Source organism: Pieris brassicae, chromosome 1 (genome assembly GCF_905147105.1).
Source record: "Pieris brassicae chromosome 1, ilPieBrab1.1, whole genome shotgun sequence".
Classification (NCBI taxonomy): Eukaryota; Metazoa; Arthropoda; class Insecta; order Lepidoptera; family Pieridae; genus Pieris; species Pieris brassicae.
The window spans coordinates 9091480-9118943 of NC_059665.1; the positions used below are offsets into that span (position 1 = coordinate 9091480).

General features: G+C 33.4%; 2 protein-coding genes across 3 annotated transcripts; one reads left to right on the forward strand and one right to left on the reverse strand.

Annotated features, from left to right (window-relative positions):
- Positions 1 to 46: 46 nt before the first annotated feature.
- On the forward strand, positions 47 to 17232 carry LOC123719941 (coatomer subunit alpha). Its single transcript, XM_045676276.1, has 22 exons — positions 47 to 392; positions 850 to 966; positions 1083 to 1319; positions 1710 to 1847; positions 2335 to 2498; positions 3142 to 3279; positions 3703 to 3786; positions 4184 to 4370; positions 5431 to 5583; positions 6063 to 6283; positions 6541 to 6678; positions 7668 to 7771; positions 8468 to 8634; positions 9422 to 9619; positions 10119 to 10300; positions 11473 to 11602; positions 12413 to 12518; positions 13069 to 13198; positions 14148 to 14323; positions 14687 to 14902; positions 16145 to 16390; positions 16960 to 17232. The coding sequence occupies exons 1-22, from the start codon at positions 165 to 167 to the stop codon at positions 17175 to 17177; spliced, it is 3678 nt and encodes a 1225-aa protein (XP_045532232.1). The 5' UTR covers positions 47 to 164; the 3' UTR covers positions 17178 to 17232.
- LOC123719945 (facilitated trehalose transporter Tret1-like) lies at positions 17223 to 26148 on the reverse strand. 2 transcript variants are annotated; one of them, XM_045676290.1, is made up of 11 exons: positions 26010 to 26148; positions 23074 to 23226; positions 21668 to 21870; positions 20933 to 21119; positions 20441 to 20605; positions 19828 to 19964; positions 19040 to 19132; positions 18538 to 18649; positions 18119 to 18233; positions 17509 to 17664; positions 17223 to 17317 (listed from the first exon to the last, which is right to left on the reverse strand). In XM_045676290.1, exons 1-11 carry the CDS (start codon positions 26071 to 26073, stop codon positions 17287 to 17289), a joined length of 1416 nt encoding a protein of 471 aa, XP_045532246.1. In that variant the 5' UTR covers positions 26074 to 26148; the 3' UTR covers positions 17223 to 17286. The 2 variants fall into 2 exon arrangements, with proteins under 2 accessions (XP_045532246.1, XP_045532251.1); XM_045676295.1 differs by having other exon boundaries at positions 17496 to 17664.
- Positions 26149 to 27464: the final 1316 nt, after the last annotated feature.

Sequence of the window (27464 nt, forward strand, 5' to 3'; positions counted from 1 at the left end):
TTCTAGTTAAACATATATACCTTTACATTTTACATCACTATGTTAAACGTGTCACGTCAGCCAAGTTGACGTTGACATGCACGAAACTGCTTGCGTATTGTTAAAATATTTCGGCAATATTTTTAGAGAAAATAAATTAGAATTACGCTACAGTTGTCCTTAAAATGTTGACAAAGTTTGAAACAAAGTCGGCGCGGGTAAAAGGAATTTCATTTCATGCTAAACGTCCATGGGTCTTAGCTAGTTTACACAATGGTGTAATTCAGCTGTGGGATTATCGTATGTGTACCCTATTGGAGAAATTTGATGAGCACGACGGCCCTGTTCGTGGTATCTGCTTCCATATTCAGCAGCCCTTATTTGTATCTGGAGGTGATGACTATAAAATCAAGGTTTGTTTTACGGAACATCAGAAACAAACTGACTTTACATGTTTCTTAGTTGCTCCTTACTTAGTTAGGCTCTACGGTACAGGTTTATTGTTATCATATTATTGAAAGGTGCATGCACCTTAATCCTAGGTAATATATATATATATTTTCTATAGGAATGCATTTAACTGCTTTTCATGTTTTGTTGGCACACCTACTAGACAATTTTCAGTGTTCTGGGACCACTGCTGGAAAATTAATAACCAAAAATTATGAATCTGTATTTATACATAAGTTGAATTGGTGTTATTATTGAGTTTCATATTTTTTGAATCTTTATACATTCTTGTAAAGTTACTTTATATGAAAGATAATCAAACACAAACAGATCAGAGTAATAACTTCTAGGATAATCTAACATACCTTTACCATACATTTTACATCTTTGATGTCTAATTTATTTATCTTTTATTATTAGATATGGAATTATAAGCAAAGAAGATGCCTTTTTACTCTTTTGGGACACTTGGATTATATTAGGACTACATTCTTTCACCATGAGTACCCTTGGATTCTTAGTGCTTCTGATGATCAGGTTTGATACATAATATTCTATAAATATAATTATTCTATCCCTCATCATATATATCCTATAATTTAGACCCCCCCTACACTTAGAAATTGCTTACAGCTTCATTATATCTTTTTCAGACTATTAGAATTTGGAACTGGCAATCCCGGCAATGCATAAGTGTTCTCACAGGCCATAACCACTATGTGATGTGTGCACAATTCCACCCCACTGAAGATCTACTTGTATCGGCTTCATTGGACCAGTCAGTCCGTGTTTGGGACTTCTCAGGGTTGAGAAAAAAAAGTGTGGCTCCTGGTCCTAGTGGCCTGGCTGATCATTTGAGAAACCCACAGGCAACTGATTTGTTTGGACAGGTAAACTCCTACCATTACTACTGTTTTTTTAAATCAATTATGTGTTGCCTGGAATATGAGTAATTGTTATGTGAATAAAGTTTTTCTTAGACAAAACTCTTTACATCTTGTTTGATAAGTTGTCTATCACTTTCCAGCTTCCAAAAAATCTTACCAGACCAAACCCCACTCTACCTATTGTCTACAGATCATTGTATGCAAATAGTCTGTTACTACATGTATGTAAACTATATATGAAATTAAATTTTTATGTTTGTCTTCTGTGTTTGTAAATATTTCATTAAATTATGATGAACATGGGATTTGTGTATGCCTACAAAGGGGCTTGGCAATAATGCAATGGGTGTAAAGTGGCAGTCTCCATCTATATTAATCAATTGTATATAACAGGCAGATGCAGTTGTCAAACATGTACTAGAAGGCCATGACCGAGGAGTAAACTGGGCAGCATTCCACCCTAAATTACCATTAATAGTTTCTGCTGCAGATGACAGACAAGTCAAGCTATGGAGAATGAATGATGCAAAGGTAAATAAAATTTCAAAAAATAAAAGAATTTAAATAAGTTCTATGGCTTCGTTGTTCAGTAGTGATATCATAATATGTATTATTGTACAGTGTATAAACATGAAGTCTAAATTGAGATATTATAAGTAAAAAAGATGCACAATTGTTTCTACCATATCCAATCGGGCGATGAAAGAAATTTACTTTATGATATCCAAGCTATAACATTAGTTCGAACGGTGAAGGAAAACATCGTGAGGAAACCGGCTTGCCTTAGACCCAAAAAAGTCGACGGCGTGTGTCAGGCACAAAAGGCTGATCACCTACTTGCTTATTCAATATACAAATGATCATGAAACAGATACAGAAATCTCAGGCCCAGACCTAACAAGGTTGTGCCGCCATTGATTTATTTATTTATATCCAAGCCACTGGCGAAATGATAATTCAAGCTTTATTTATATATGTATTTTTAGAGAAATATTTCTTACGTATATATTTATTTCAGGCATGGGAGGTAGACACATTCCGTGGTCACTACAACAACGTATCATGCGCGCTTTTCCACGCGCGAAACGAGCTTGTAGTGTCCAATAGTGAGGACAAATCAATCCGAGTATGGGACTTGCCGAAACGTGTCTGCATGAATACATTTCGACGAGAACATGAACGGTTAGTATAGCGACGTTAAGAAAGCAGTAATTCATTCAGTCAACATATGTGATTGGAGAAATCACACGATCCAATTTAGTATTGTCTTTTATTAACATAACTTTTACACATTTAAACAAAACACTTTTTTAACGGATTAAATGTATGTATGTCCTCTATAGAGGACACCGTGAGTAATTTTTGCAAAAACCCTTCACCTTTTAGTCGATATCAACTCCGGGGACATAAATACAGATAATATAACTTTCTCTACAGCTGTGATTCTTTTGGACATTTGCTGTAAAGCATGCGAAGTGTCGGGAAAAATTATGTAAAATAATTATAAGTTTATAGCATACAAAGCTTCAATCCGATCCAATTTAAATAAAAAAATCCTATTTCGAAGACATTATTAAATATTGCATAATAGTTCCAAAAATATTAGTACAGTTAAAAGAACAACACGTATTTGTCAAGAAGTTGGTTTTGCATAGCATAGTTTAATATTTATTTTTAAAATTGTGTCCGGAGCATGAGTTGTTTGTAGGTGGCATATTAGTCAAATAAATATTTATATTGAAATAAACTTTAAAAATCTTTTTAAATTATATAATAAGTTTTAATATATGAACTTTTAGCCAAGCATTTTCAACATTAATTACAGATACTGGGTGCTATCGTCCCATCCAACCTTGAACTTGTTTGCAGCGGGACATGACGCCGGTATGATTCTCTTTAAGCTGCGAAGAGAAAGACCAGCATATGCTGTTCATAATAATATGCTCTTCTATATTAAAGAAAGGTAAAAAAATAAAGAAACTATAACAGTATGTTTCATGAATTTTTGTCAATTAATTAATCTTATTTTTTAACTGAAATATATATAGTATGTATATTCGGAAATAGTATTAACAAATCTTTGTTTTTAATTTATACTATTATTATTTATTACTTAATATGTCATGTGGAATATGGTGTAAGTTGCAGCTCCTTACAAACTTTGTGTAAAACAAAAAAAAAACTTGGCAATTAAAAAGAGTGGCGCAGAGTTTGTCAGTTCTTCTCTTCCGTTCTACGCCCTGGCAGTAAATGTAAAATTAGAAGCATTTAATGTATATTTCTTTTTTTGACGTTCATAAGTGTACATTGTGTTGCCTATATGAATAAATGATTTTTGACTTTGAGTGAAATGTATATTTTTTAATGTTTCGTAATTTTGTTTTAGACAATTGCGTAAACTGGATATGCAGACGAATAAAGATTCCCCCGTAATGGAAATCAAGGGAAGCGGAAGATTTCAACCACACAGGTAAATTTTAAATTCCTTGTTGAGAAGAATAATAACACTTTGACTTGGTGAATTTTGTTAACGAGAAACATTTATTCCATATAACTTAGAGCCTATCTTTTATCTTAGTTATAGTTTTTTTTTTTTTTATAATTTTATGGCCTGGTAACGAGACCTTTAAGCCAAGTCTTATTTACGGTCGTAATCACATCCATAGTTATAGAGGTATTAAACCATAATGTATATAGTCGAGGTATTCTTAAAGAGAGGCATAGGTGTTGTTTGAGGGAACATATTTACTGAATTTACTCGTAACTATTTCGACCTGTAGCGGTCAGATTTCAAGCAATTTGGCCTTGAACCGGAAGGAAACAAAATTTATTCGATTTTCGAATTAATGCGGTGTCAAATTTTTCAGTATGTCTCTAAACCACGCTGAGTTCAGCATGTTACTCACGTGGCGCATTGGAGATAATTGGACGTACGAATTGTACCAAGTTCCAAGGGAAGGAGGCGATGCGACATCAGAGCCAGAGAAGGGACAGGCGACCGCTGCCGTTTGGATCGCCAGGAATCGCTTTGCTGCATTAGAGAAGAATAATCAGGTAGGAATAAACTTCGATACCCAGTGAATCTATGAACTGAAGGCTGCTTTGTGAGTGTGTGTTCCATGGTCTATAGGGGGTATGGATTACTTTATTATTATTAATATGGATATTTAAATGGAAAGCCTGATTTAAATTTAAAAAAAAAATGGTTGTCTGTAAAGTCATTTAATGGACGATAGTTTAACGTGACAGCGTCATAACAAAACATTGATGAAATGATTGCATTCTTAAGTCTTCGAGTTGAAGAGTGATAGATGTGGCGCATGCGTACAATGAGCGTAACGGGACAATGAGTCATGTTTTTTCGTGCGTACAGCCGGCGTTCGTCGATTTATTACGTAAAAATATTCCGAACAAAATTTGGATGCTAACTAACTAACATACATACTGATGGTTAAATTTATTCGTTGGAAGCTTAAATTGTAACAGGCAAAGTGATAATGTTTTATGAAGTCAGTTTAACTTAACACAACCACTTATAAGAAAATACATATACTATATGTATTGATATGTTTCTAATAAAATCATTCTAACCATGATAAATCTGTCAGATCATAAATAAATGTGAATGATAAACCCCTTAAAAATATATTTAGTCCAAATAATTAATTACACCTCTATTATTGGATTGGTTTACAGATGCCTCACACTTAAACTTTCCCATGTTGTGGGTGACCAGACCCTTCTGACGTACAATAAAAATAACAAAAAAAAAAACAATTTCACCGTTTCAACTAAAGTTAATTAAAAGAAAACAATTTTTAATTGGATTAAAGCTATTTGTATTGTTATAAACATATAATTATTTTACATAATTTTAAATTTAAATTTTTTCCGACGTTTCGCGTGCTTTAATCCGGTTAAAAAATTGTCTCCTTTCAATGTGTAAAAGCTATGTTAACCAAATACAATACTAAAGTCCTTTATCTCTTTCTATCGCAGCCAAAATATAATTTGATAGAATGAGACAGACGTAGTATAGTTAAAAGAATGCAATTAGACTGATGTTTATTAATAAGGGCGTTTAAATATTTATTTACTTCATATGTCTTTTCAGCTGATTATCAAAAACCTAAAGAACGAAGCATCAAAGAAGACAGCGACTCCCAACTGTGATGAAATAATGTATGCGGGAACTGGTATGCTGTTTTTGCGTGAACCAGATTGCGTACAGCTATTGGATGTGCAACAGAAGACAATTGTTGGTTCTGTAAGTTACACTTAAACTATGTATTTCTGATAAAAGGCTTAGTTTTAGGTTTTTGATTATTTAGTACAGATACCGGCAAACTTCTTTATCTCTATAAGTATTGGAAAAGTAATAATAATAATACACAATTATTCCTATTAATCTGGTATAAGACGCCACGGTATTTTATAGAGGTTAATACCATTTAAGAGTTATTATACATATGTAGAGGTTACCTATATAATATTATATACACATAGAATATTTAAAAAAAATATTAGCCGAGTTGATCATTGAAATATGGCATACGTATATTTCAACTTTTACCTAAAAGTAAGTTAACGTAATTAACTAGGCTCTTAATTATACATATAAAATGAAAATTATTTAAAAAATTTGTATTACGTTATTTTTTTTATATAAAAAAACGTCAAAAACAGTTCGAAATAAATAAGTTAGTAACTTGCCATCGTAATTATATATTTTTACCTATATTTTAGGTAAAAATCCCAAAATGCCGCTACGCAATATGGAACTCTGATATGACTTTAGTGGCATTCTTAAGTAAACACACAGTGACCATTTGCACAAAGAAACTCCAGCAATTGTGCACAATCACAGAGGGTGCCAGAGTAAAGTCTGGTGCGTTTGATGACTCCACCCCGCAGCCAGTGTTCATATACACTACGTCTAACCATATTAAGTACTGCTGCAAAGATGGGTAAGCTCATACATATTTGGCTCACTTTTGTTTTGAAGTCAACAACGTGTTTAAACGTGTGTCTGTCGTAAGTTTGTGTCAGTATTTTTTACGAAATGTGGGCGATTTATGAGTCCAGGATTTTTAATATCTGGTACGACTGGCTTCTTTCAATACTATAATCTTTTTGTGCTACTACTTGCTAATGGTTCGCAATTGTCTTGTAAGAGTATAAAAAGCTATATTTGTTTGCTATATTATTATTTATACAATTTTAGTGACTTCGGCATAATACGAACGCTGGATGTGCCCGTATACGTAGTGAAAGTGTTGCCACAAGAGGGCGCAGCTAAAGTTGTTTGTTTGGATCGTGAGGCGAGACCAAAAATACTTACAATCGATCCCACGGAATATAGGTAAGATTATCTCGAATTTTTTTGACAACCATTTAAACTATACCTGTATTATTAACTAAATCATAAAGATATTCCTACTTAACTGGACACATCCAACTTAAATTATTTTAGAATCTCCGAAATTAAAGTTAAATTTGTTATACCTTCATTTCTTTTCTCTCATAGCTCAATTTGAATATATATCGACCGATATATATCTGCGTCCGTTTAGCATTTTATGAATTGAAACTATGGGCGTTGGAAAAAAATACCGTCACATTTTTTGGTTACGCGTCACATTTTTTCCGTTACGCGCCATCTTTTTCCTGTCCCTACCACGTTTGATTCGAAGAGATTCGAAACCATTAATAACAAAAATATATAATAACGATAACAATGATAGTTATAATTCTATTACAATTAATGAAATTCTGTAATAATCTTAGTAGTAGAATGTATAATTGTATTACTTGTATTCATGTCTTTGATAATAAATAAGCCTTTTGTTAAACTTAATCTAATTTAACTTTACTAACCAATTTCTGTAAAATTGCATATAGTAAATATTTTTTTCGAAAAATAAGGTCATAAAAAGGTTTTACTTCTTACCTGTGTACACTAGTACACGCTCACATTTTTTTATATTATCTATTAAGCTGGACATGAGTCCATCCTGCAACAAGCAATTGTTTTCATTTTGAAGTAACAGCAAACTTCAATTATTTTTAACCGAATTATGAATCGAATTGAATAGCAAGCGTGAATGGCATTCATAAATGACAGCTCGGTCACGTGACCATATAAATACGTTTGACGTTGTCGCACTTGTCGCAAAGTGATTTTGTCTCAACCCAGAGTTTCGAGAAAATACACAGTACTTTGAATGGAATAAGTATTTAGCTTAATTATAAAAATATTTTCGGATTGTGGAATTTTCTAGAGAAAAAATATGCGTCTACGGAATTTATCATGATCGACTGCTATATGTACTTATGTACTATTTATTATAGGTTTAAACTAGCACTGGTGACGCGTCAATACGATCAAGTACTACACATGGTACGAACGGCAAAGTTGGTGGGACAGAGCATCATTGGCTACTTACAGGAGAAAGGTATTTTATAAATACTTTACGTAGGTATAAAAATAGTATATTTTAGCATTTTATTATTAATTTATTTGTTGTTTCTTGATGTTTTTTTTCTTGTACGGTTTTTAATATTAAATATTTTAATTTTAGTTAGTTTAAGAAAAACACTTTTTGAACGGATTAAAGCTATGTATTATTATTAAAACTTATAGTTATTTACATAATTCTAAATTATGAATATTTTTTTCTTTTTCTTTAGTTAGTTTAGTTTAAAATGCCTAAATAGGCAACTCATATATATGTTAAATAAATATAATACACGCGTATATATAAAGTACTTCCATGGAAACTTCATAAGGAGGATAGTGTAATAGTTGCACCTCCTAATAAGAATTTTGTAAAATAATTATTAATAATATCGTCTATTCGTTGATTGGATAAGTGGTAGTAAATTTAAATTTAGAAGTATTATTTATTGGCGTTACACATACGTATAGGTATGAATTATATTTTGATTATTCACTTAATCTACAAACCTCTGGGATTAATGATCCATCGCCAGGCAGCATCAGTTAATAGTAATAATAGGCAGTTAATAGTAATCCCTTCACCCTAACCGTTTATTAAAAGCGCGCTTCCACTTCCAACACTGCGTTGCTAACTGTCATAACAAAACTAGTGAGATCGACATGATTTAAATCTGTTTAAATGATTTTATAGGTTACCCTGAAGTGGCACTACATTTTGTAAAAGATGCCCGTACACGTCTGTCTTTGGCACTACAATGTGGGAACATCGAAGTCGCGTTGGAAGCGGCTAAGAGCATAGACGAGCCAGATGCGTGGGACCAGTTGGCAAAAGCCGCACTTGCTACCGGTAATCATCAGGTAAACTAACTTTTTTTGTTCTTTTTAACGAGTTACATATTGAAACTGTGATGTGTTAATAATCTCTAGATGTTCAATTGCACCTAAATTATTCACGCACTATCTCTATAGTATTTATTTTGCCGTTACTAGGGTGAAAACTTAATGCAAGGAGTTGTTATTCAATAAATAAATTAAATGATTAAGGCTACTAAACATACTCGTTGTAAGAAAACAATTTTTTAACCGGATTAAATCTATTTGTATTATTATACACTTATAATTATTTTACATAATTTTAAATTTTCCGACGTTTTGTGTGCTTTACATCGTGCGTGGTCACGGTGACTGAAGACAAAAGGTGTTGAATGTCAAAAGTACACAGCTGTAGAGAAAGTTGTGTTATCTGTATCTATCTCCCCGGAGTTGGTATCGACTAAAAGATGACGGGTTTTTGCAGAAATGACTCACGGTGTCCTCTATTTTCGCAGATTGTTTGTCTTGGGGTTTTAATTTAGATATTATTGGATCCCAGGTGTTTGATATTTTTAGGCTGTCTTCTCTATTGAAATTCGGGTGTTTTTTTTTATTTCAATGGCTTGGCGTACCAATCTTTCTCATCGTTACCACTCGGTTACCAGATGCTTTAAAATAACCTACATTTACTATAACAATATACACTAACAAAACTAAATCGGACTAATTGCTCACTTCTAACGAAAGTGCTCTATGGTCTTTACCTTTCATATTGTGTTTTCGCTGTTGTGAAAAGAGATGGATGAGAGGGTAAATTTTTATTTTGTTACAGATTGTAGAAATGTGTTACCAACGCACAAAGAACTTTGACAAGTTGTCATTCCTGTATTTGATTACTGGCAACCTCGAAAAGCTGCGAAAGATGATGAAAATCGCGGAAATACGCAAAGATGTGTCTGCGCAGTTCCAAGGCGCACTTTTACTTGGAGATGTCAAAGAGAGAATAAGACTTTTGAAGAATGCCGGACAGGTGATTAAATATTGTTTTATACTTTTATTATTATTTACATTAACTGTGATTGCAATTGTTAATCGTGAATATAATTAGATTGATAGGAAATATCTCAATCTCACTTTTCTGCTCGAAGATATTTTTTTTACAATTGTCAATAATATATATTATTTAAAAATCTCAATAGATATTTATTACTACCATTTACTAGCGACCTTGCGTCAATGTTGAATAATGATATCCCTATTTTTCTTTCCCTATTTTAGTTTCTATATTATTTTTTTTAATTAGGTATCTGTCGTAATCGATTTTTAGCAGCAATTTTATAGGTCGGCATTCGCGAGCCGATATGGAGAGTCTCCATATCACTTAACATCAGGTGTGCTTCTTCTATAAAAAAGGTGTCCTGTTCTATAAAAAAAAGTTTAGATGTAATACAAATTTACATATATGTATGTTAGTTATTATATCTTAATGTCAGTATCATTAAACAATTGTCTTCTTATTCAATCATCAGATATCCTTGGCCTACCTGACGGCTATAAACTTCAAGCAAAATGATGAAGCTGAACAATTAAAAGCAGCGTTAGAAACTGCCGGTTTGCCCATCCCGGAACCAAACCCCAAAGCGAGGGGTCTGCATCCACCTCTACCAGTAGTGCGTGCGCAGAGTAACTGGCCCTTGTTGGCTGTCTCTAAGTAAGTGAGATATTCATTATTCAAACGACTTCGTTTTTTTTAACCATTCGCCTATGTCGAGAAATGCAAAATATTATACTCGTTATAATAAAATTATAATTTATTTTTATTAATTTATTGAAGTTTACCACATCATACATAGTACTAAATCTACTGCATATTGCATACATAGTACTAAATCTACTGCATATTGTACAAAATCTTCCATCTAAAATGTATGACAATTGAAGTAAACATAAGTGTTTAAAAAAAATTACAACTAAAACATATACAAGATAAAATAAGCACATAATAAAATTAGCAGATTTTTTTGGAAAAGTGGAAAAGAATAGAAATAAAAAAAAACATCAGCAAAACAGCGATTTAGGTTCTCTAGACAACAATGCTTTCTCTACAACCGATCAGCCCACTACCGAATATATCCAGCTCGGATAAGCACTGTTCAATCCGTTAAAATTGCGAAGAATTCGAAAGAGAGGTGCTGGGACTCCTAGGTTGGTTAGGCAATAGGAATTCCTTTTTTTTAATTTATTTATTTTACACAATAATATAATGTTACATTAGAAAAACTGTAGTTATATTTATACGAGCGCGACAAATGCATATAAAAGTAATTTTTGAATTTACTTTTTATGTTGGTTAACGTTAGGTTATCTAATAACTGACCAGGTAGTCCATTTATTAGCCGCGGTAGCAAATACCTCAACGTCTCATGCCATATACGTTGTTTGCTCTTGGTCAATACAGCCTAACTTGCGCTACCTGTCGGGTCTTTACGTCATGTTCAACTCGTGCTATGCTATGCAATCAATAAGTCAATTTAAAAACCTATAGCGTAATAACTCCTCCAAACGAATCAATAATTCATACATTCATAATATTATAAAACGCCAAATCATTATTTTTTTATATTTGGCGTTATTGTTAGAATGTACGTGGATGTTTAGCGAATACAATTTATTCTGAGATTATACAGTTACAGTCCGAAATTAATAGAAGTAATTAAAGGACTTCTAGTGGCATAATCTGGAACAAAAAATTGGTTGCGTTCCAAAATACATATTCTTACAGTTATTTAATTTTAATAAAATCTGTTTTCTATTAGTCGTGTTCATAGGGACGATTTATAAATTGTTTTTATAAAACGTCTCTTTAATTATTTCTTATTGCAGGAGTTTCTTCGAAGTGGCGGCGGCCTCTAGGGCAGGTACGAGCGGAGAGACAAGCGGAGTGGCGGGCGTCGCAGCGGACGTTGAGGAGCCGCTCGAGGCCGGCGGGGCATGGGGAGATGACGATGAAAAGGTAAATATATTTTTTGAACTATAATAAATAATAAATTACATATGGTCTCTACATACTACATAAAATATTATCTGTAATCAATACTATACGGATTCATGAAAATATATTTAGACTCGGTGTTTCGGCGGAGTAGCCATGATGCACGTTATTCTTAATGGGCGGATAGGTGGCCGTATTTGCTGTCGTTAATTTCTCCAAGAATCCCTCCACCGTATGCGACAAGATTCGCAATTGTTCTATGTACCTCGTACACGAATTATCGGAGTAATTCGCCAATGTTTCGGGTTGTAAACGACACTAATCATGATGATGTTGATATTTTTCTTACCGAAGAAGATGTGAGGAAATATTTGAAGAAGCGGGAAGAGCTTGACTGTGTGTTGCTGTAACAATTTAGGTCTTTATATTATTAATTGTTGTTTGTTTAAGAAAAGTTGTCTTTTTGTCTATTAGGATAGTTATGTTTTCTGTTTCATACATTTCGTTTATATTTTTTTTGGCTTTGTGTATTGTCTACGTGTTTTCTTTTATAATATGCATGTGCGTTAGCTTACTTTGGTTAGATTACTACTAAATGAATAAAAAACTAGTGGCGCTACAACCTTTTTAAGCCTGCCTGATTCTTCACAATGCTTTATTTCACGGTGCGAGCGCGTGGTAAAAGAAAGTCCATTGGTGCACAGCTAGGGTTCGAACCTACGACCTTGAGCATAAAAGTGCCAATCCTGCTCAAATGCAAAAACGTTTTTGAGTTTTTTTTTTAAAACTATATACATATTTGCCCTAAATAAACGATAAATGCATACCCAGGAGGAAGGCGAAGAAGGCGAAGAGGTAGAAGACGCGGGTGAGGATGGAGGCTGGGACGTTGGAGACGAAGACCTAGAATTTCCAGAGGAACTGGCGCCGGTATCAGGTAACAACGTGTTTAATACTGATTAGATTTTAAAATCTCGACTTAACTTTTACTCCTTGATCTAGTAGATCAAGAATATCTACTTTTGGCCTTAAAGTTATAGTTTCCAAAAAAAATTTCATTATCGATTTTACTTTCCTTTTTTTATGTAATAGGAAGTAAACAGGCAGCTCGTCTGATGTTAAGTGATATCATACCCACAATAACATTACCAGAAGGCTCGCAAGTGCGTTGCCGCTCTTACATGCATTGGTACGTTCTTTTCTTGAAGGACCGTAACTCGAATTGGAGATGAAGATAGCTTTGTGTATAAGCGAGAATGTAAAAAATATTGAACGTTTGATGTGGCTGCTATGGTGGTCCGCATCACGTTAGTCACCTACTATATGATATAATTATGAGAGTAATATGATGTGGCTAAATTCCTCGCCATCTATTGACGGAGTAAGAAATTCGCGTTTTTATCATCTAAAAAAATATATAGGATCTTAGCTAAGATATAGGAATTAACAGTCTTGTCAGCTAAAACTAATAATCGTTATACGTTCAGCGGATATAGATGGCGCTGAAGACGGTCAGTACTTTGTGGCTCCAACACGAGGTGTATCAATAGCAATTAGTGGAAAATTGAAGACGGCTCACGATTTCGTCACTACCGGACAGTTCGAAATCGCATTCAGGTAAATATTTTAAACAAAACACGAAATTGAAAAGAAACAATGAAAAGTATTGTAGGTTACGAACGCTCATACGTTGGGATCTAATATGCTAGATGTCAAATTTTAAAGGGTCTTTAAACTTGTAAAACCCGTGTTATAAGTGCCCCCCATTAAATTAACCATGAAATTAATTAAATCACTGATAAAATGTTATTGACTTATACAAATACTACTTATCGTAAAGATCGTGTTAAATTTTAAGTACAAAAACTTTAATCGATATATACATGAATTAATTGATTTCGTAACTTTAATAGAGTGCTGACAGCTATAGTGAATATTTTTTGATTTTGTACTATTTTGGCGCGTTACGGAAAAATTATGAGAGTATTTTTCTCTATTGTTAGAGTTGTTTTTTCTACAAACGCAGAATAAGGCGAAAGTAAATTTTTTTAAGACGTTTTTATCTTGTTACGCCAAAGAAGTATAACATCGAACGCGTGTACATAAGTACACGTTTTTTCATTGTTATATATATTTACGAAATGCTCGCGTGTACGTCCTTAAACACTAAGAATTTTAATGAACATTCTTACTAATGAACTATCAACATCTTAGATTAAATTACTTGTAATGTAAAAATAAGTTTTCACAGTAAATTTTAAGGTTGTACTAATTTTATTATCCTAAATCATAGTTTGTCCCCAAGTTAAGCGACAACAACAAAAATAACTATACTGTTGACCTAAGTAATACTACATAATACAACTATGTGACTAATCCTTACTAAATAGTTGTAAATGATCGATAATATAATTTTTTGTTTACCTTTGGAAATGTCGGTAGGTCGCTAGGTTTTACACATACACGAGGGTACTTAAAAATTTGCGCGCTCTGGTCTAATGCTACTTGTAAGACAAATTATATTGCAGTTGCTCTTTTATAGACTTCATATTGAAAACAATTTCAGATTACTAAACGAGCAAGTTGGTATAGTGAATTTCGAGCCATACTCCGAAACAATGCTATCCATGTACTCCTGTGGTCGCGTGATGTTCAGTGCTCTTGCGTCGTTGCCTCCTTTACAAGCGCACCTGCATCGGAACTGGAAGGAAGCAAGTGGCAAGGACTTGTTACCTGTTATCAGTGAGTATGAATATATATAATTAGTTTTTGTTACCTGTCCAATATTTTAATTTTCTATTTAAATTTATTTTTATAGTATAGTTTCATTATCTACACTCTAATTTTTTGTAAAGTTCTGTGTGTAAAATTTGTAACGTCATATTTTTTACTTTTTTTAAAGCATTTCTTTTTAGAAAATATTGAAGTTGGTCTAGTAGTCTTTACTACTACAAGCACACAAAGATAAAATTATTGTCTTTTTACGAGAACAACTCACGAAACTCTCAGCCACTCTTTTTAATCGCCAATTTTTTTGTTTTACAAGGTTACAAAAGTAACGCTTATAACAAACAAGAAGCAAATATATTTTTTTTAAATTTTCAGCTGCAAAGCTAAATGACCTAGTGAGCCAACTCCAACAATGCTATCAACTGACAACTAGTGGTAAATTCACGGAGGCCGTGGAACGCTTGCAACGGGTCGTTAGACTTGTCCCCCTACTATTGGTCGATAGTAAACAAGAGCTGGCTGAAGCGCAACAATTGCTGGCGATCAGCCGGGAATATCTACTTGGACTTCAGATGGAAACCGCTAGGAAAGGTGAGATTGGTCTCCCGATTGATTAGGGTTATGACGTCAGCGCCAAACAATGTCCAGGTAAAATTACAAATGCCTAAAAGGCGACAACGCACTCGCAATTAAAAAAAGTTATTACAACAGATGAGTATGTAACCTCTCGACATCCGTACTGGGGCCTTTGGGTTAGTTAGATTGGACCACCATCCTTTCTACATCTTCTTAAGTATAGAATTGAGTATTTTATATCGAGAAAGGTTGTTTTTTAGTACTGCATTATTATTGCAATTTCTTATAGAATGATTGATATAAGAAGTCCGTGTAATTTCCAAAAATAATTATATACAGATTTTTTTACATTTAATACATTACTTTATACTATTTATCCTATATACTAGCTACCGTCAGTACCGTCGAGTGGAACCCCTTCACGAGTAAAAGCTCCAGCTTTTTTCAAATGACTCTGCCTATGGCTTTTCTTTATTCGCTTACTGCTTGCTCTCAGCTCTGTGTTCAGATATAAAAATAACATGTTCTTAAAGCATAAACTATTTTGGAAGATCTGTTGTGAGGGTACTGCCTCTAACATTAAACCAGTTTACTTGTAAAAAAATATAAATTTGACTGTGTTCAGCTTATTCAGTGTTATCTTGTAAAATACGCTTTTAATTATCTATTTTCGGGAATCCTTTTTCATTTTGGTATTTGAAAGAACAAATATCTGTTAATATTAATCTTAAGAATTGATATTCTATACTCTGATTTTTTATTCCGTAGAATTCTGACAGCTATCATTTTTTGACATGTCAGAGATTGCAAGCCTTTTTGGCCGGGTACATTTTTCAATTTTAATACGAGTGAACATCTTAGTCTATGCATACATTTTATTTGTTAGTGAATGTATCCATTAAATGTGGAAACACTTACGGCGAGTGATAATTACGTCCTTTTTCATTAAAAACAGTAAAAAACGCTTAAGTAAAAATAACATATATATTTTTTTTAAGTTTTCTAAACCTGGAATTAATAGGCAGTCATGCCAGCAAAATAATAAATTAAGTAATTAAACTTAACGTAAACGTTTTTGTAGGTAAAATATAAAAAAATCAAAATTCTGTTGCCATAAATTTGTCCCTTTTTCAGTGGAGAACTTTTTTAGTAGCAACACTTATGAAATGTCAGAATTCTACCGAATAAAAATCAGAGTATAAATATCATATAGAAACATTAATAACGTTATAACCCAATCAAATAAATACCTTCCAGCAATGCCGAAGAACACATTGGAGGAACAAAAGCGCACATGTGAAATGGCCGCGTACTTCACCCATTGCAAACTTCAGCCCGTCCATCAGATATTGACCCTCAGAACTGCTCTTAATATGTTCTTCAAGCTGAAGAACTTCAGAACTGCTGCCTCCTTTGCCAGGAGATTGTTGGAACTGGGCCCGAGGCCAGAAGTAGCTCAGCAGGCCAGGAAAATATTGCAGGCTTGCGAGAAAACGCCAACAGGTTGGTTCTAAAGATAGCTATTTTATTTGTTATTGCCTTAATAATTATTTCGTGTTATTTTCGCGTTCAAGTATTACGTCACGCAAGTAAAACGTTCCGGACCACCTCCAGTCACTCCTTATACCTAAAACATACCATTATGTGGTGTGAAGTACTGGAAAGTGGAAAATAATATTAACAATAACGCGTAATTCAATCCCGCATCGTACCGTTTTACAAGAGGATCTCTCTCTCCCCCCCCCCCCCCCCCCCCCAATTCGTTACGTAATACTTGAACGCTCCCTTAGGCACGTATTCGCGTTAATTATTAGTAGGAAAAAATAGGCAAAAATGTGACTGGCCCCATACAGTGTACTAATCTTGTTTAATCTTGAAGCTTTTTTACTTTCCAGGTACAATTAACGTTAATAATAAATCTGTAGTACTAAGTTTGAACCCTACCAATAAATTCATTGTTTCGCAAAATTTATCGAAAAGTTGACATTCAGTACTGAAAGCAAAAGCCGAACATTTTATACTAAAATACGAACGAAATGTATATGTTCCACTATAATTTTGATACTTTTCAGATGAACACCAATTACTATACGACGAGCACAACCCCTTCAGTATTTGTGGTATTAGCTATCATCCCATATACAGAGGGAAACCCGAAGAAAAGTGCCCCCTCTGTGGAGCAAGCTTCCTCCCCGAACATAAGGGCAAACTTTGCACCGTTTGTGGAGTAGCAGAAGTGGGAAAAGATGCGTTGGGGCTTCGAATCTGCCCCCTACAGTTCCAGAGATAGATTATATTGTATGCCTATTTTGTAAGATTTATTATGAATAATATATTTAGCCATTTCTAGTTGTTTTATTGTACTGAAATTTACAAACTTAACAATAATTTAATATCTTCTATACGTCAACTGGTTTGTTTTCATTTGATCTGAAAAGAAGGATTATAAATGTGGTTAGATTTATTTCATTTCAAAATATATATTTAAATTTCGAAAAATTTATACTTTATGATTTGTTTCAAATAAGGTTTTACTTTTTTGTATGCCATAGATAATAAATTTAAGTCAAATAATGTTTTTTTTTTCTATTTTAAATGTACAAATTACCTAAGCAACTTGCCTATTATTTAACATGTCCTGTATTTCGTCGAAAGTTTTCCCTTTGGTTTCCGGAAGCAACGGGCTTATGGAGAATATGAAGCCGAAGCCGCAGCAAATGGCTAGTACCCAAAACGCTGTGTATATACCGTAAGAGGCCGCCACGTCGCGGAAAAATCTGAAGAATATTTTTTGACAATAAACATTCACAATTATAAATTAAGCCTGTTAAAGATAGTGTTTTCCTGTTGATTTAATATCTACGAAATGGGATCGTAAAAACAAAACTTAAAATAGCTATTGGTAATAATAATAAAAAAGAACTTTGTTCTCTGACCTTATTAACTTACATGCTATTCTTATAAAATAGTCGAATTCTTTATAAATTTATTATTATAATAAATTCATTGGATGAAGCTATTGGTAACTTATAGTAAATGGGTTCGATAGGTTTTGATGCGACAAAATTAGTAGACCCGCTCGAATTATAGAATAACATTTGAATGGGCTTTCGTATTATTAAAGAGTTAGATCTAATCACAGCACAATAAGCCTTAAAATTGCTTAAAACGATTGAGCGGGCGCAAAGGACGTAGAAAAATAGCAATGCCTTCAATAATTTTGTATATTACCGTGTCCACACAAATCCGGCTGTCCAGCAACAGAAAGAGGCAATACCACTGGCGAGGCACTTGGTGCGGGGTGGAAACATCTCCGCTACCAGAATCCATGGTACTGGACCCACGCCTTTAAAATAAAATTATATAATCAATTACATGAAGCAATTAACATCTGGATTCTCGAAAACTAAAAATATCGTAAAATAGTTTTGAACTAACAGTTCATTATTTTATTTATACAAGACATAAAATTTAAAAAATGTTATTCCTACAAATCATATTTGTACTTTACAATCTAGAGAAACATTAAATTATTCTATAACGATGTCTTATTACCTACAATTTGGAATAAACATTCAAAACAACATCATTATTAATAATATTTTTTATCATAACAAAAAAAACAAATCTCTATATAAATTGGATCTTACCCAGTGTGAAGAGGACCATGTAGACAATGAGACATAACAAAGGTAAGAACGCATACGGCACTACGTTATACTTGTAGTGCGAGTCCAGTAGTGCGTACACACCGATTATGCCCTGAAATAAACATTATGCATATTGTTTTATAGCGTATGTTTTTATAAGCAAGTTGGAGCACGGTCTGCTGTGCTTATAATGAATGAATGAATAAAGTAATTATATGAGTCATCATCAAATTTATTGAAATCAATTTAATTAAGTATGTTTAGGTGTTGTGACTTCGGCTGTCAAGAGGCCAAGTCTACCAAAGATTCAATGATATCTTATTTGTAATGAAATCCCAAATTCAATAATACGTTTTGGTAGTGTTTAATATGAGAGATAGATTAAGTATACGTTCAGATATTTAACATTTAATTATTAAAAAGGATAGTTTTACGACTTGTAAAATAAACCTACGTACTTAATAATTTTTGTACATAGAATTATTAAAAAAAATTTTTTTACCAAGAATATTGTAAGTCCAAGTGAAGTCGTCCACATAAGTAGCTTCCTGCCGAGTCTGTCCACCACCAATGGAGTGACGCAACTAGTTACCACCTGATTATTTAAAATTTTATTAATTATGTAGATAAATGCTTAAAGAACTAATTTAAAAATAGAGAACGTTTGTAAATTTGTTCATATTTCCAACATCACTTAACGGTAAAATTCAGAGTCGAATTAACACTTAGTATATCTTCTTTCTGCATCCTAGCAGTGTTGGCCTAGTGGCTTCAGCGTGTGACCTTCATCCCTGAGATCGTAGGTTATATCCCTAACTGTTCACCAATGGAGTTTCTGTCTATGTGCGCATTTAACATTCGCTCGCTCGAAAACATCGCGACCAAACCCAAAAAATCGACGGCGTGTGTCAGGCAAAGGAAACTGATCACCTACTTGTCTATTAAATTGACAAATGATCATAAAATAAATACAAAAATCTGAGGCCCAGACCAGTGACTTCCGTATGTCAAAAGCTGAATTATACTGAAGTCTAGTTTGCCCTTAGTCTCGACCATCAGAGCGTCAAGGGGGCAAGGGGCAACTGTATCGACTTAAAATTATCACTTTAATTTATGAACGTACTTTATACCTCAAATAACTTTTAATATTGTGTCCTTATAAATCATGTGAAACTTATTAATTAATCTCAGAAACCATGCATTAGCTAAAGTTATGGTAAATTTATAAATATGACCTTTTATATTAACCTAAATGACAAATATACTAAGTATAATGTAGAGACTAGTAACCTGAACAACACCCATGATAATGGTACCATCTGTTGCTGAGATTCTAGTACCAATTTTCACCAAGAGCTCCTCCATGTAGAACAGCAGTACGTCGATACCTGACAGCTGAAGAAGCATCGCGAGGAAAACACAAATACCTATTATGAAATAAAAATTTTCACATTAAAGATTTTTTGTTTGTATGGGTTTATTTTATTTGGAAAAACTAGGTCATCTAAGACTAGCTAATTACATTATGTACTAATTATTTAATATAATAAATTATAATTATACATTGCGTAGACTAGACATTAATATCCCTATAGGGAAGCAGTGGGAAACTTACTGTACCAGATGTGGTTATGCGATATCTGGACAAGCGGTCAACTAGTTAACAGGAAGGTCGAAAATCCCACTAGAGATGACGTCACAAACGAAATGAAGATCACGAAAAGAAAATATTCACAGACATGATATTAAAAGACACTGTGCAAGATTAATGTATGTATAAAAACGTGTCTTTAAACTCTTTTAAATATATATAATATAAATGCAAATTGATCAAAATATTTATGTAATTCAGAGGTTCGCGTTTAATTTCAATGATAAATTTTGGTTAACTCTTGAAACTAACCTAAAGCCTTCAAATTCCCTTTTGTAGCCCAAAGGTCTTTAATACTGGGCTCAGTCTTGAATTCCCTGGATATCATTGACTGGAGTCCGTCTAGCTCGGCTTGCACGCCCTCCTTGGAAAGGCCACGAAGCTTCTGAAGAACTTCAGAGGCCTCTTCGGTTTTACCTACAAATAAGATTTTAATGAATTAACACACACTCATAACTTAAGTAACTGGTGTATGAGGTATCTAAAAACTTTTTTGGAATCTGAAATTCACCATTTTGACTGAAACACTATTTTTTTTTATTAAATTTCGTCATGCCTATTGCAACGTCGGATTATTCGGAGTCTCGTATTTATTCTTGGACTCGAGATGCTGTTGATCATCTTTTGTTTGCGCACAGTTAAGCTTATCTGTGATTCTCTTTGTTTAAAAATATGAATTCCTCAACGCTAGAATATAAAAATGCATTTACTATACTAATCTGAACTATATAATAAATGTATTACCTTTATAAACTAAAAAGAAAGGTGTCTCCGGTATGAGCCACGTGAATGGAATGTAGAACAGGGACAGGATACCACCAGTAGCTGTCAGACCCCAGTATGAGGTGAAGGGGCCAATTGCGTAGGCAAGCAGGAACCCCACGTTAATGAAAAGTAGGAAGAGAGCGCTTAAAGCTCCACGAATTTTGTCCTGAAAATTTACGGATGAATGTATCCATATTTTTACATAGCCATTTAATCATGTAAACTCAAGCTATACGTTTTGCAATACGATACTTATTCAAACAACACAGGAACAAACTTTTTTAAATAGGTTTTAAATTCATTTTTATTATTACTTTGTAGGTTAAGAAAATTATAAATACAATTTGCTGTATTGAATATAGAAAGGAAAACGCCTGTCTTGAGTTAATATGTTATTGTATGTGTTTTAATGTGTCAAAACAATACCAATAATACAATAAGTTGTTAAATAACAATAGCCATTTACATTAGATACTTTTACACTTATACAAATACACATTTAAAATCTCATTCTTTTTAGGTATCTGTGTGCATGTTATTGGCAAAGGGCTCCTTCAAATCCCGCCATTCCTGTCTGCACTGTGCCCCTCTCTGTCATGTACCACCTGCTGTTTCGTTAATTTGGTCTATCCACCTTCTAAACTGACGTTAAAGTGGGCGATGAGAGTGTCACTTTATAGAAGAGAAACAAGAAGACTAGTTTCTAATATATACCTCAGCGATCTCTCCAATATATAACGGAACGCTCGCAAACTGCATGCCAGTGGCACAGCCCCACATAACTCTTGCAGCATACAGCGTGGGCAAGTCCGTGGCCACTCCAGCAAGTAGCCAGCCAAGCAGCAGCGGAATGTTGGAGCCCATTACTATCCAACGACGACCCACACGGTTTAATAGTGGTACTGTTATTAATGGCCCTAAAAAGAAAAACTAAAGATTATATGGTTATTATTAAATTCACTTTGTTTCTAAAGTTTAAATGTACCCTAATCTAGGATATTGACGAGTCAGGTGTATCGGTGTATCTTCCTTGTTCAGGAAGATGGGCTTACAACTTACAGCTAGGGTCCCATGGACACACTAAAATCGTTATTTCCGGAGTTTTGGAGACATATTGTGTCCACCCGATGTCCCAATTTAACCCTAGCTGACTTTTTTATGGGGTTATCTCAAGGCAAGAGTTTATGATACACCTCTTGCGATTTTGAGCAGTTGAAGACGACTAAAATAACGACAGAAGTGAGAGTCATATTAGTTATCCTGTGGCGTGTCTCTGCAAATTCGTTAGTCCGCTTTGAAAAATGCATTCACCGTGATGAAAGACATTTACGGTGTAATATTCCGTACATAAAATCCGCACTAATACATTATAATTTGCTGCAATTATAATATTACAAACACAATTTTTTTTTATAGAAAACAAATTGTGTTTGTATTTTCTTTTATAAATAATTTAAAGTTAAAAATCAGTCACTCAGTCTCTCTATTATATTGCTAGCATTGTTGGCTAAGTCACTCTCATCCCTGAGGTCGTAGGTTCGATCCCCGGCTGACCCCGACTTTCTTTCTATGTGCGCATTTACATTCGATCGAACGGTGAAGCTTGCCTTAGACCCAAAAAATCTATAGCGTGGGTCAGGCTTATGAGGGTGATCACCAACTCGCCTATTACATTGAGAAATAATCATAAAACTGATAAAAAAGGGTTGTAGTGACAGTGATATATTTTATTGTTGCTAAAAGTACACTAAATCCCTTGTTATGGTGTCGAGAAGCTGGGTGGCTATTCAGGTGGTAGAAAAGTCTCTGATGGTGGGTTGACATATTTTTTTTAATTCTCTCGTCAACGCTTTCTTTGCTAATGCTCTTATAGACGTCGTCATGGACAATGACAAAAACACTGTTATAACAAATTTACCTATGATTTGTTTGTTTGAGAGGTTCTTTAAATCCTTAGAATCTGGCAATATAATTTATTTCTGTAGAACATAAATTTCTTACTCATTAGGGAAAACTAAAGAGTGAGAACTGATGGAAGCCTTGAACGCTTACTTCCGTGTTGAGTTATTTAAAACAATCAGAAAACCCGCGTCTTTATAACCACTTTACACTACACATACCGAGTAGCCCTCCCAGCACAAGTAAGGAGCCAATCCAGTTCTCCTCTTGCAACGTGGGTACTTGAGGGAGAGGCGAGTTATCGGAGCGCAGTTTCGGGAAGACCGGAGACGTCCAGCCCATTGACATGCCCGTGCATAAGCTTCCATAGCTCGCTGGAAAAAAACATCAAATTATACTTGGTTGACATATATTTCATCTGTGCGTTGTTCTAAAATAATAAGTATTAAAACATCAAACATATAAAAAAGTTAACGACGTTTTTATATATACGAATTTATTATATTTTTACATATGTTATATAACCTAAATTAGTTACGTTATATGTATATATATATATATATATATATTAGTTAATAATTTAAAGCGTAAACAATTATCGCACACTTGAAGCCAATATGATCCCTTTAGTTTTTACCATGCTCATAAATCGTAATTTAACATTCTCGTTCCCGATATTGTCACGTAGATTCCAATAAGTCAAGTTAGTTTTTTGTTAATCCAGTGTCGCAACACCAATCCCTAATGGTATCTTAGTTATAAGCTCATGTTTTAATAATTTAAAGCCAGTTGTCACCAAGCATCAAACAACGTGTTTACTTGAACATATTCATACAACAACCGTCACCGAACTTAATTCGAAGCTTAACATTTTTTTACACAGATCGTTGTCAGCGAATATTTATTTAAATGTATATAAAACAAATACTATTATTACTACAACAGTCATGTCTCTGCTACAATATTTATTTCGATAATTTATTTTGTTTATATAAACATCTAGATAGTAATTAATGGAGTTTTAAATAAGTATTCATCTGTATTTTTATCACAGTTTAAACACTTCCAGTGCTTCCCAACCGTTTTTATGCTATGACCCACTTTGCCTTTCTAAAATTCGTATGACCACTATGTTACTAACATAAGTTTTAATATAAAAAAAATGATTTTGTACTTAAGAGACTTAAATTACAGGTTTTAGAGAGATATGACTAGAAAATTGTTAACAAAACACAGTAAGTAAACTTTCAAAACATAATGGAAAACTGAAAACTCAAATACCAAATAATTTAAACAAAGAATAGCCGAATTTCCCCCTTAACTAACAAATACCAAACTTATCCGTTTTTATACCGTTTAAACATTTTTCTTATCATTAATATTCATAATAAATTGTATATTTATGGGGTCTTATAACAATTGCAAGCTCAGGCTTGTCACGTGTATAGAATGATTAATTCAACCGTGTATAATAATCTATTAAAATCAAGGAATTGTTATTTCTTGCAAGTTATTATTATGTATTATTTAAATTGTTACTTTGTATATATTAAGCTGCTTTAGATGATTAGGATAATATTCAGTGTCGACTTATTTATGTATTATACTCTTATATATTTCAAACTCAAACTCAAAATATCTTTATTCATATAGGTAAACAAGTACACTTATAAACGTCAAAAAGAAGTAAAATTAATTGTAAATTTACATTTACTACCAGTTCGCAAGTCAAGGGCGTAGAGCGGGCAAGAAGAACTGGCAAGAAAGTTCTCGCCACTCTTTTTAATCGCCAAGTATTGAGTCATACAAATTGTTTGAACTGGAGCAAATCACTCTCAAGGATTAGGATCAACATTTTATGATTTACAGTCAATAGGATAAACTAAAGATTTTTTAATTTAAAAAACGTTAGTTATTATATTTTTTTAAATTTATTATTATTTATTTGCCTTAAAAGTGGTGCATATTATGGATGGATAAATTAAAAGCGGCACAGTCAGCCATATCAAACTATCGTGCAAATGTCAAAATATAACTCAAAGCAATCGAATTATTTATTTAAGTCATATTCTATGTATATATATGTCATAACTTATAATCAAAGAACAGAGAACATTACGGAAACACCGTGCCTTTAAAAAATTCTAAAAGTTCTTATAAAGAGCTCGATTTATAATTTAGACTCATATACACTTAATGGTTGTGTCTCTGGCTTCTTTTTTTTTAATTTTAGAGAAGGTTCAAGAAGATAGAAGTTTTTATAAAGTAGAGTTTTCGAAAAGTTTTATTTAAACTACTCTTTAACTGCAGTACATTTGATCATGATCTTTATGACGGAATGTTAATTCTCAAGCAACCGGTTGGCCTTGATACTCAAACATGCATATTGCAACTGAGGTTTATATCCGTGACTACAAACTTCCTGTTTCCTAATATTTTGACAATTAACATTAGGCAGTGAAGTCTCGGAACTTTAAGATTGCTTCCAACGATTATAAATATTCCTATTAAATTTAATTATTTATTATACACAGGCAAGGTTTGAAGTTTGGAAGTTCACGAGTTCGTATATCAAGATACCAATTTTTTTTAAGTATTTACTCCATAATTGCACTGGATCCTAAATTCAATTTTCGACAAAATATTTAAATTTCGAATGTGCTAAAGCCCAGACAATAAATGTGATTAATTAAAAACGCATAAATAATTCCGGGTTTTAAATTATAATAAATGTATTTATGCTTATTACTCTAAAAACAAGACGACCGGTTAACATAAAGCGAAGTAATCTTTTTATTAACGCTTCTAGTAACAAGGACAAAATTCAAGTTCTATATGTAAATTATACACAATTATTGTCGGTACAAATAGTTAAGCCTGGCTGTATCGATGGGAAAAACCGTAGTCCGATACTCAGATAGCATAAAGTGATTTTTGTATAACCCTTTCCCTAGTCATCACATCGTCCCTTTTGTTATTGAAGGAATCAATACAAACACTACCAGCTTTATTTATAGTTGTACACTTGTTAAAAATAAATGGATCCACATAAAGCAATTCCTATTTAGATTACTATTATTGTTTTTATATTGTAAACAATAATGATTATTTCGACACTACATAGAATCGTATGCACAAATTAAGGGCTATACATTACCAAAGGACGCTGCCAAATACTGTCTCCACTTCAACTTCAAGTCGGCTTTAAAATTATCTAACATCACTGCTTTGTTATTATTTATAAATTTAAACGTGTGTGCGGCTGGCCATTGCGTTTAACTCTGGACCATAACCTCGTCATACCAGTTACCCTTCACTAATGATTGTATAAAACAAATCAGTACAATAAAAAATTAATTACTAATGTTTTAGACTGTCCCTTAATCGATCAAAGTCAAGGTCGCTCAAGGCTGAACGAGAAAGGCAATTGTGATGATTAAATTTAGAGGCTCTTTATAAAGTAGAAACACGGTGTTAAATAAACTCGTGATATCATTATTGCGATAAACAGTCTTTTTTCCCCTAACACGGAAGTGACTTTATTATGGACATGTATATACTTTAGTTTGCTGGGAATGTATGTCATGGGATACGGAACCATCTGGTATCGGAGGTTGCAAAATTGTTCAGTTTTTCTTTCTTACTTGAAGGTGCTGAGCTATCCGTTCGCATAGATGCTCCAGATATATTATGTGTTCGGGTGTGTCATTAACTGTGGCAATGAAACTTTTGTCAAAGCCACTTTTGTTTTCTGCTCTAGTTCGTACTTTGATACCCATACGCCGGACAGTCCACCAGCATGTGCAGCTATGTTAGTTCAGTGTTGGTATTGGAGTAGCTTATTTTCCTGGCCTGGTGTGAAAAGAAAGACCTGTCATGACAGGACTCTTACCTTTATTATTTTATGTGCTATCCCGTATAAAATAAATTGTAACCTTGCCCGTATCAGCTTGTTTGTATCTCTCTCACCTCTTTTATTGTTTTACTCGTTATGATGGATTAAAGGGGAAAGAGGGCAGGAGCAGGCAGGGGCAGGAGAAATAGGGCATTTGTCATATGAAGGAGCGCTTTTAAAAGCTTTGTCGCTGCCAATTCGTCTGCTTGCTTATTTCCTGCCGTAATCAGAGAAATATTCGCTATAGTTGGTATATTTATGTGTTTATTTGGAATGGACGATATCCCTTGAGACGAATTAAATTCGACGTAATTTAGATTGAGAAAATTTAATAGGACTAAAGGAATGATAATATTTTACAGGAAGAATTTTGATTTGTTGTATGTACAGATAAACACATTAAACACGCATGTAAAACATTAATAGAATGTCTGATCTGTGAGTTTCATAAAAATAGTTACCAGAAGTAAAAAATATAGTATCATTTCAAATGCAATTTTTTTAAAATCTCATCATAATATGACTTCAACTGCGAATTCTTTAGGTACAACTCAATAAATAGTATTTGCAACACAATTTAAAGCAACGTCCAGAAGATAATCTAAATTGCCTTTTGTTTTTATTTCGCTTTATCTGAAAAGTTTTAAATAAGGGTGGTTTTTTCAACGAGGGGTTGACGCGTTTATTGTAACAGGAATCCAATTAGTGGCAACCCAC

Excerpts from the sequence above, each read along its gene's own strand:
- LOC123719941 (XM_045676276.1), top strand. The coding sequence starts at position 165 with ATGTTGACAAAGTTTGAAACAAAGTCGGCGCGGGTAAAAGGAATTTCA. Across the intron at positions 393-849 it reads GTGATGACTATAAAATCAAG|ATATGGAATTATAAGCAAAG; the intron begins GTTTGTTTTACG and ends TTTTATTATTAG. Across the intron at positions 16,391-16,959 it reads TTGCGAGAAAACGCCAACAG|ATGAACACCAATTACTATAC; the intron begins GTTGGTTCTAAA and ends GATACTTTTCAG.
- LOC123719945 (XM_045676290.1), bottom strand. The coding sequence starts at position 26,073 with ATGTTAGATAATTTTAAAGCCGACTTGAAGTTGAAGTGGAGACAGTAT. Across the intron at positions 20,606-20,932 it reads TTTCTTTTTAGTTTATAAAG|GTAAAACCGAAGAGGCCTCT; the intron begins GTAATACATTTA and ends TCTTATTTGTAG. Across the intron at positions 17,318-17,508 it reads CAGGACATGTTAAATAATAG|ATCAAATGAAAACAAACCAG; the intron begins GCAAGTTGCTTA and ends CCTTCTTTTCAG.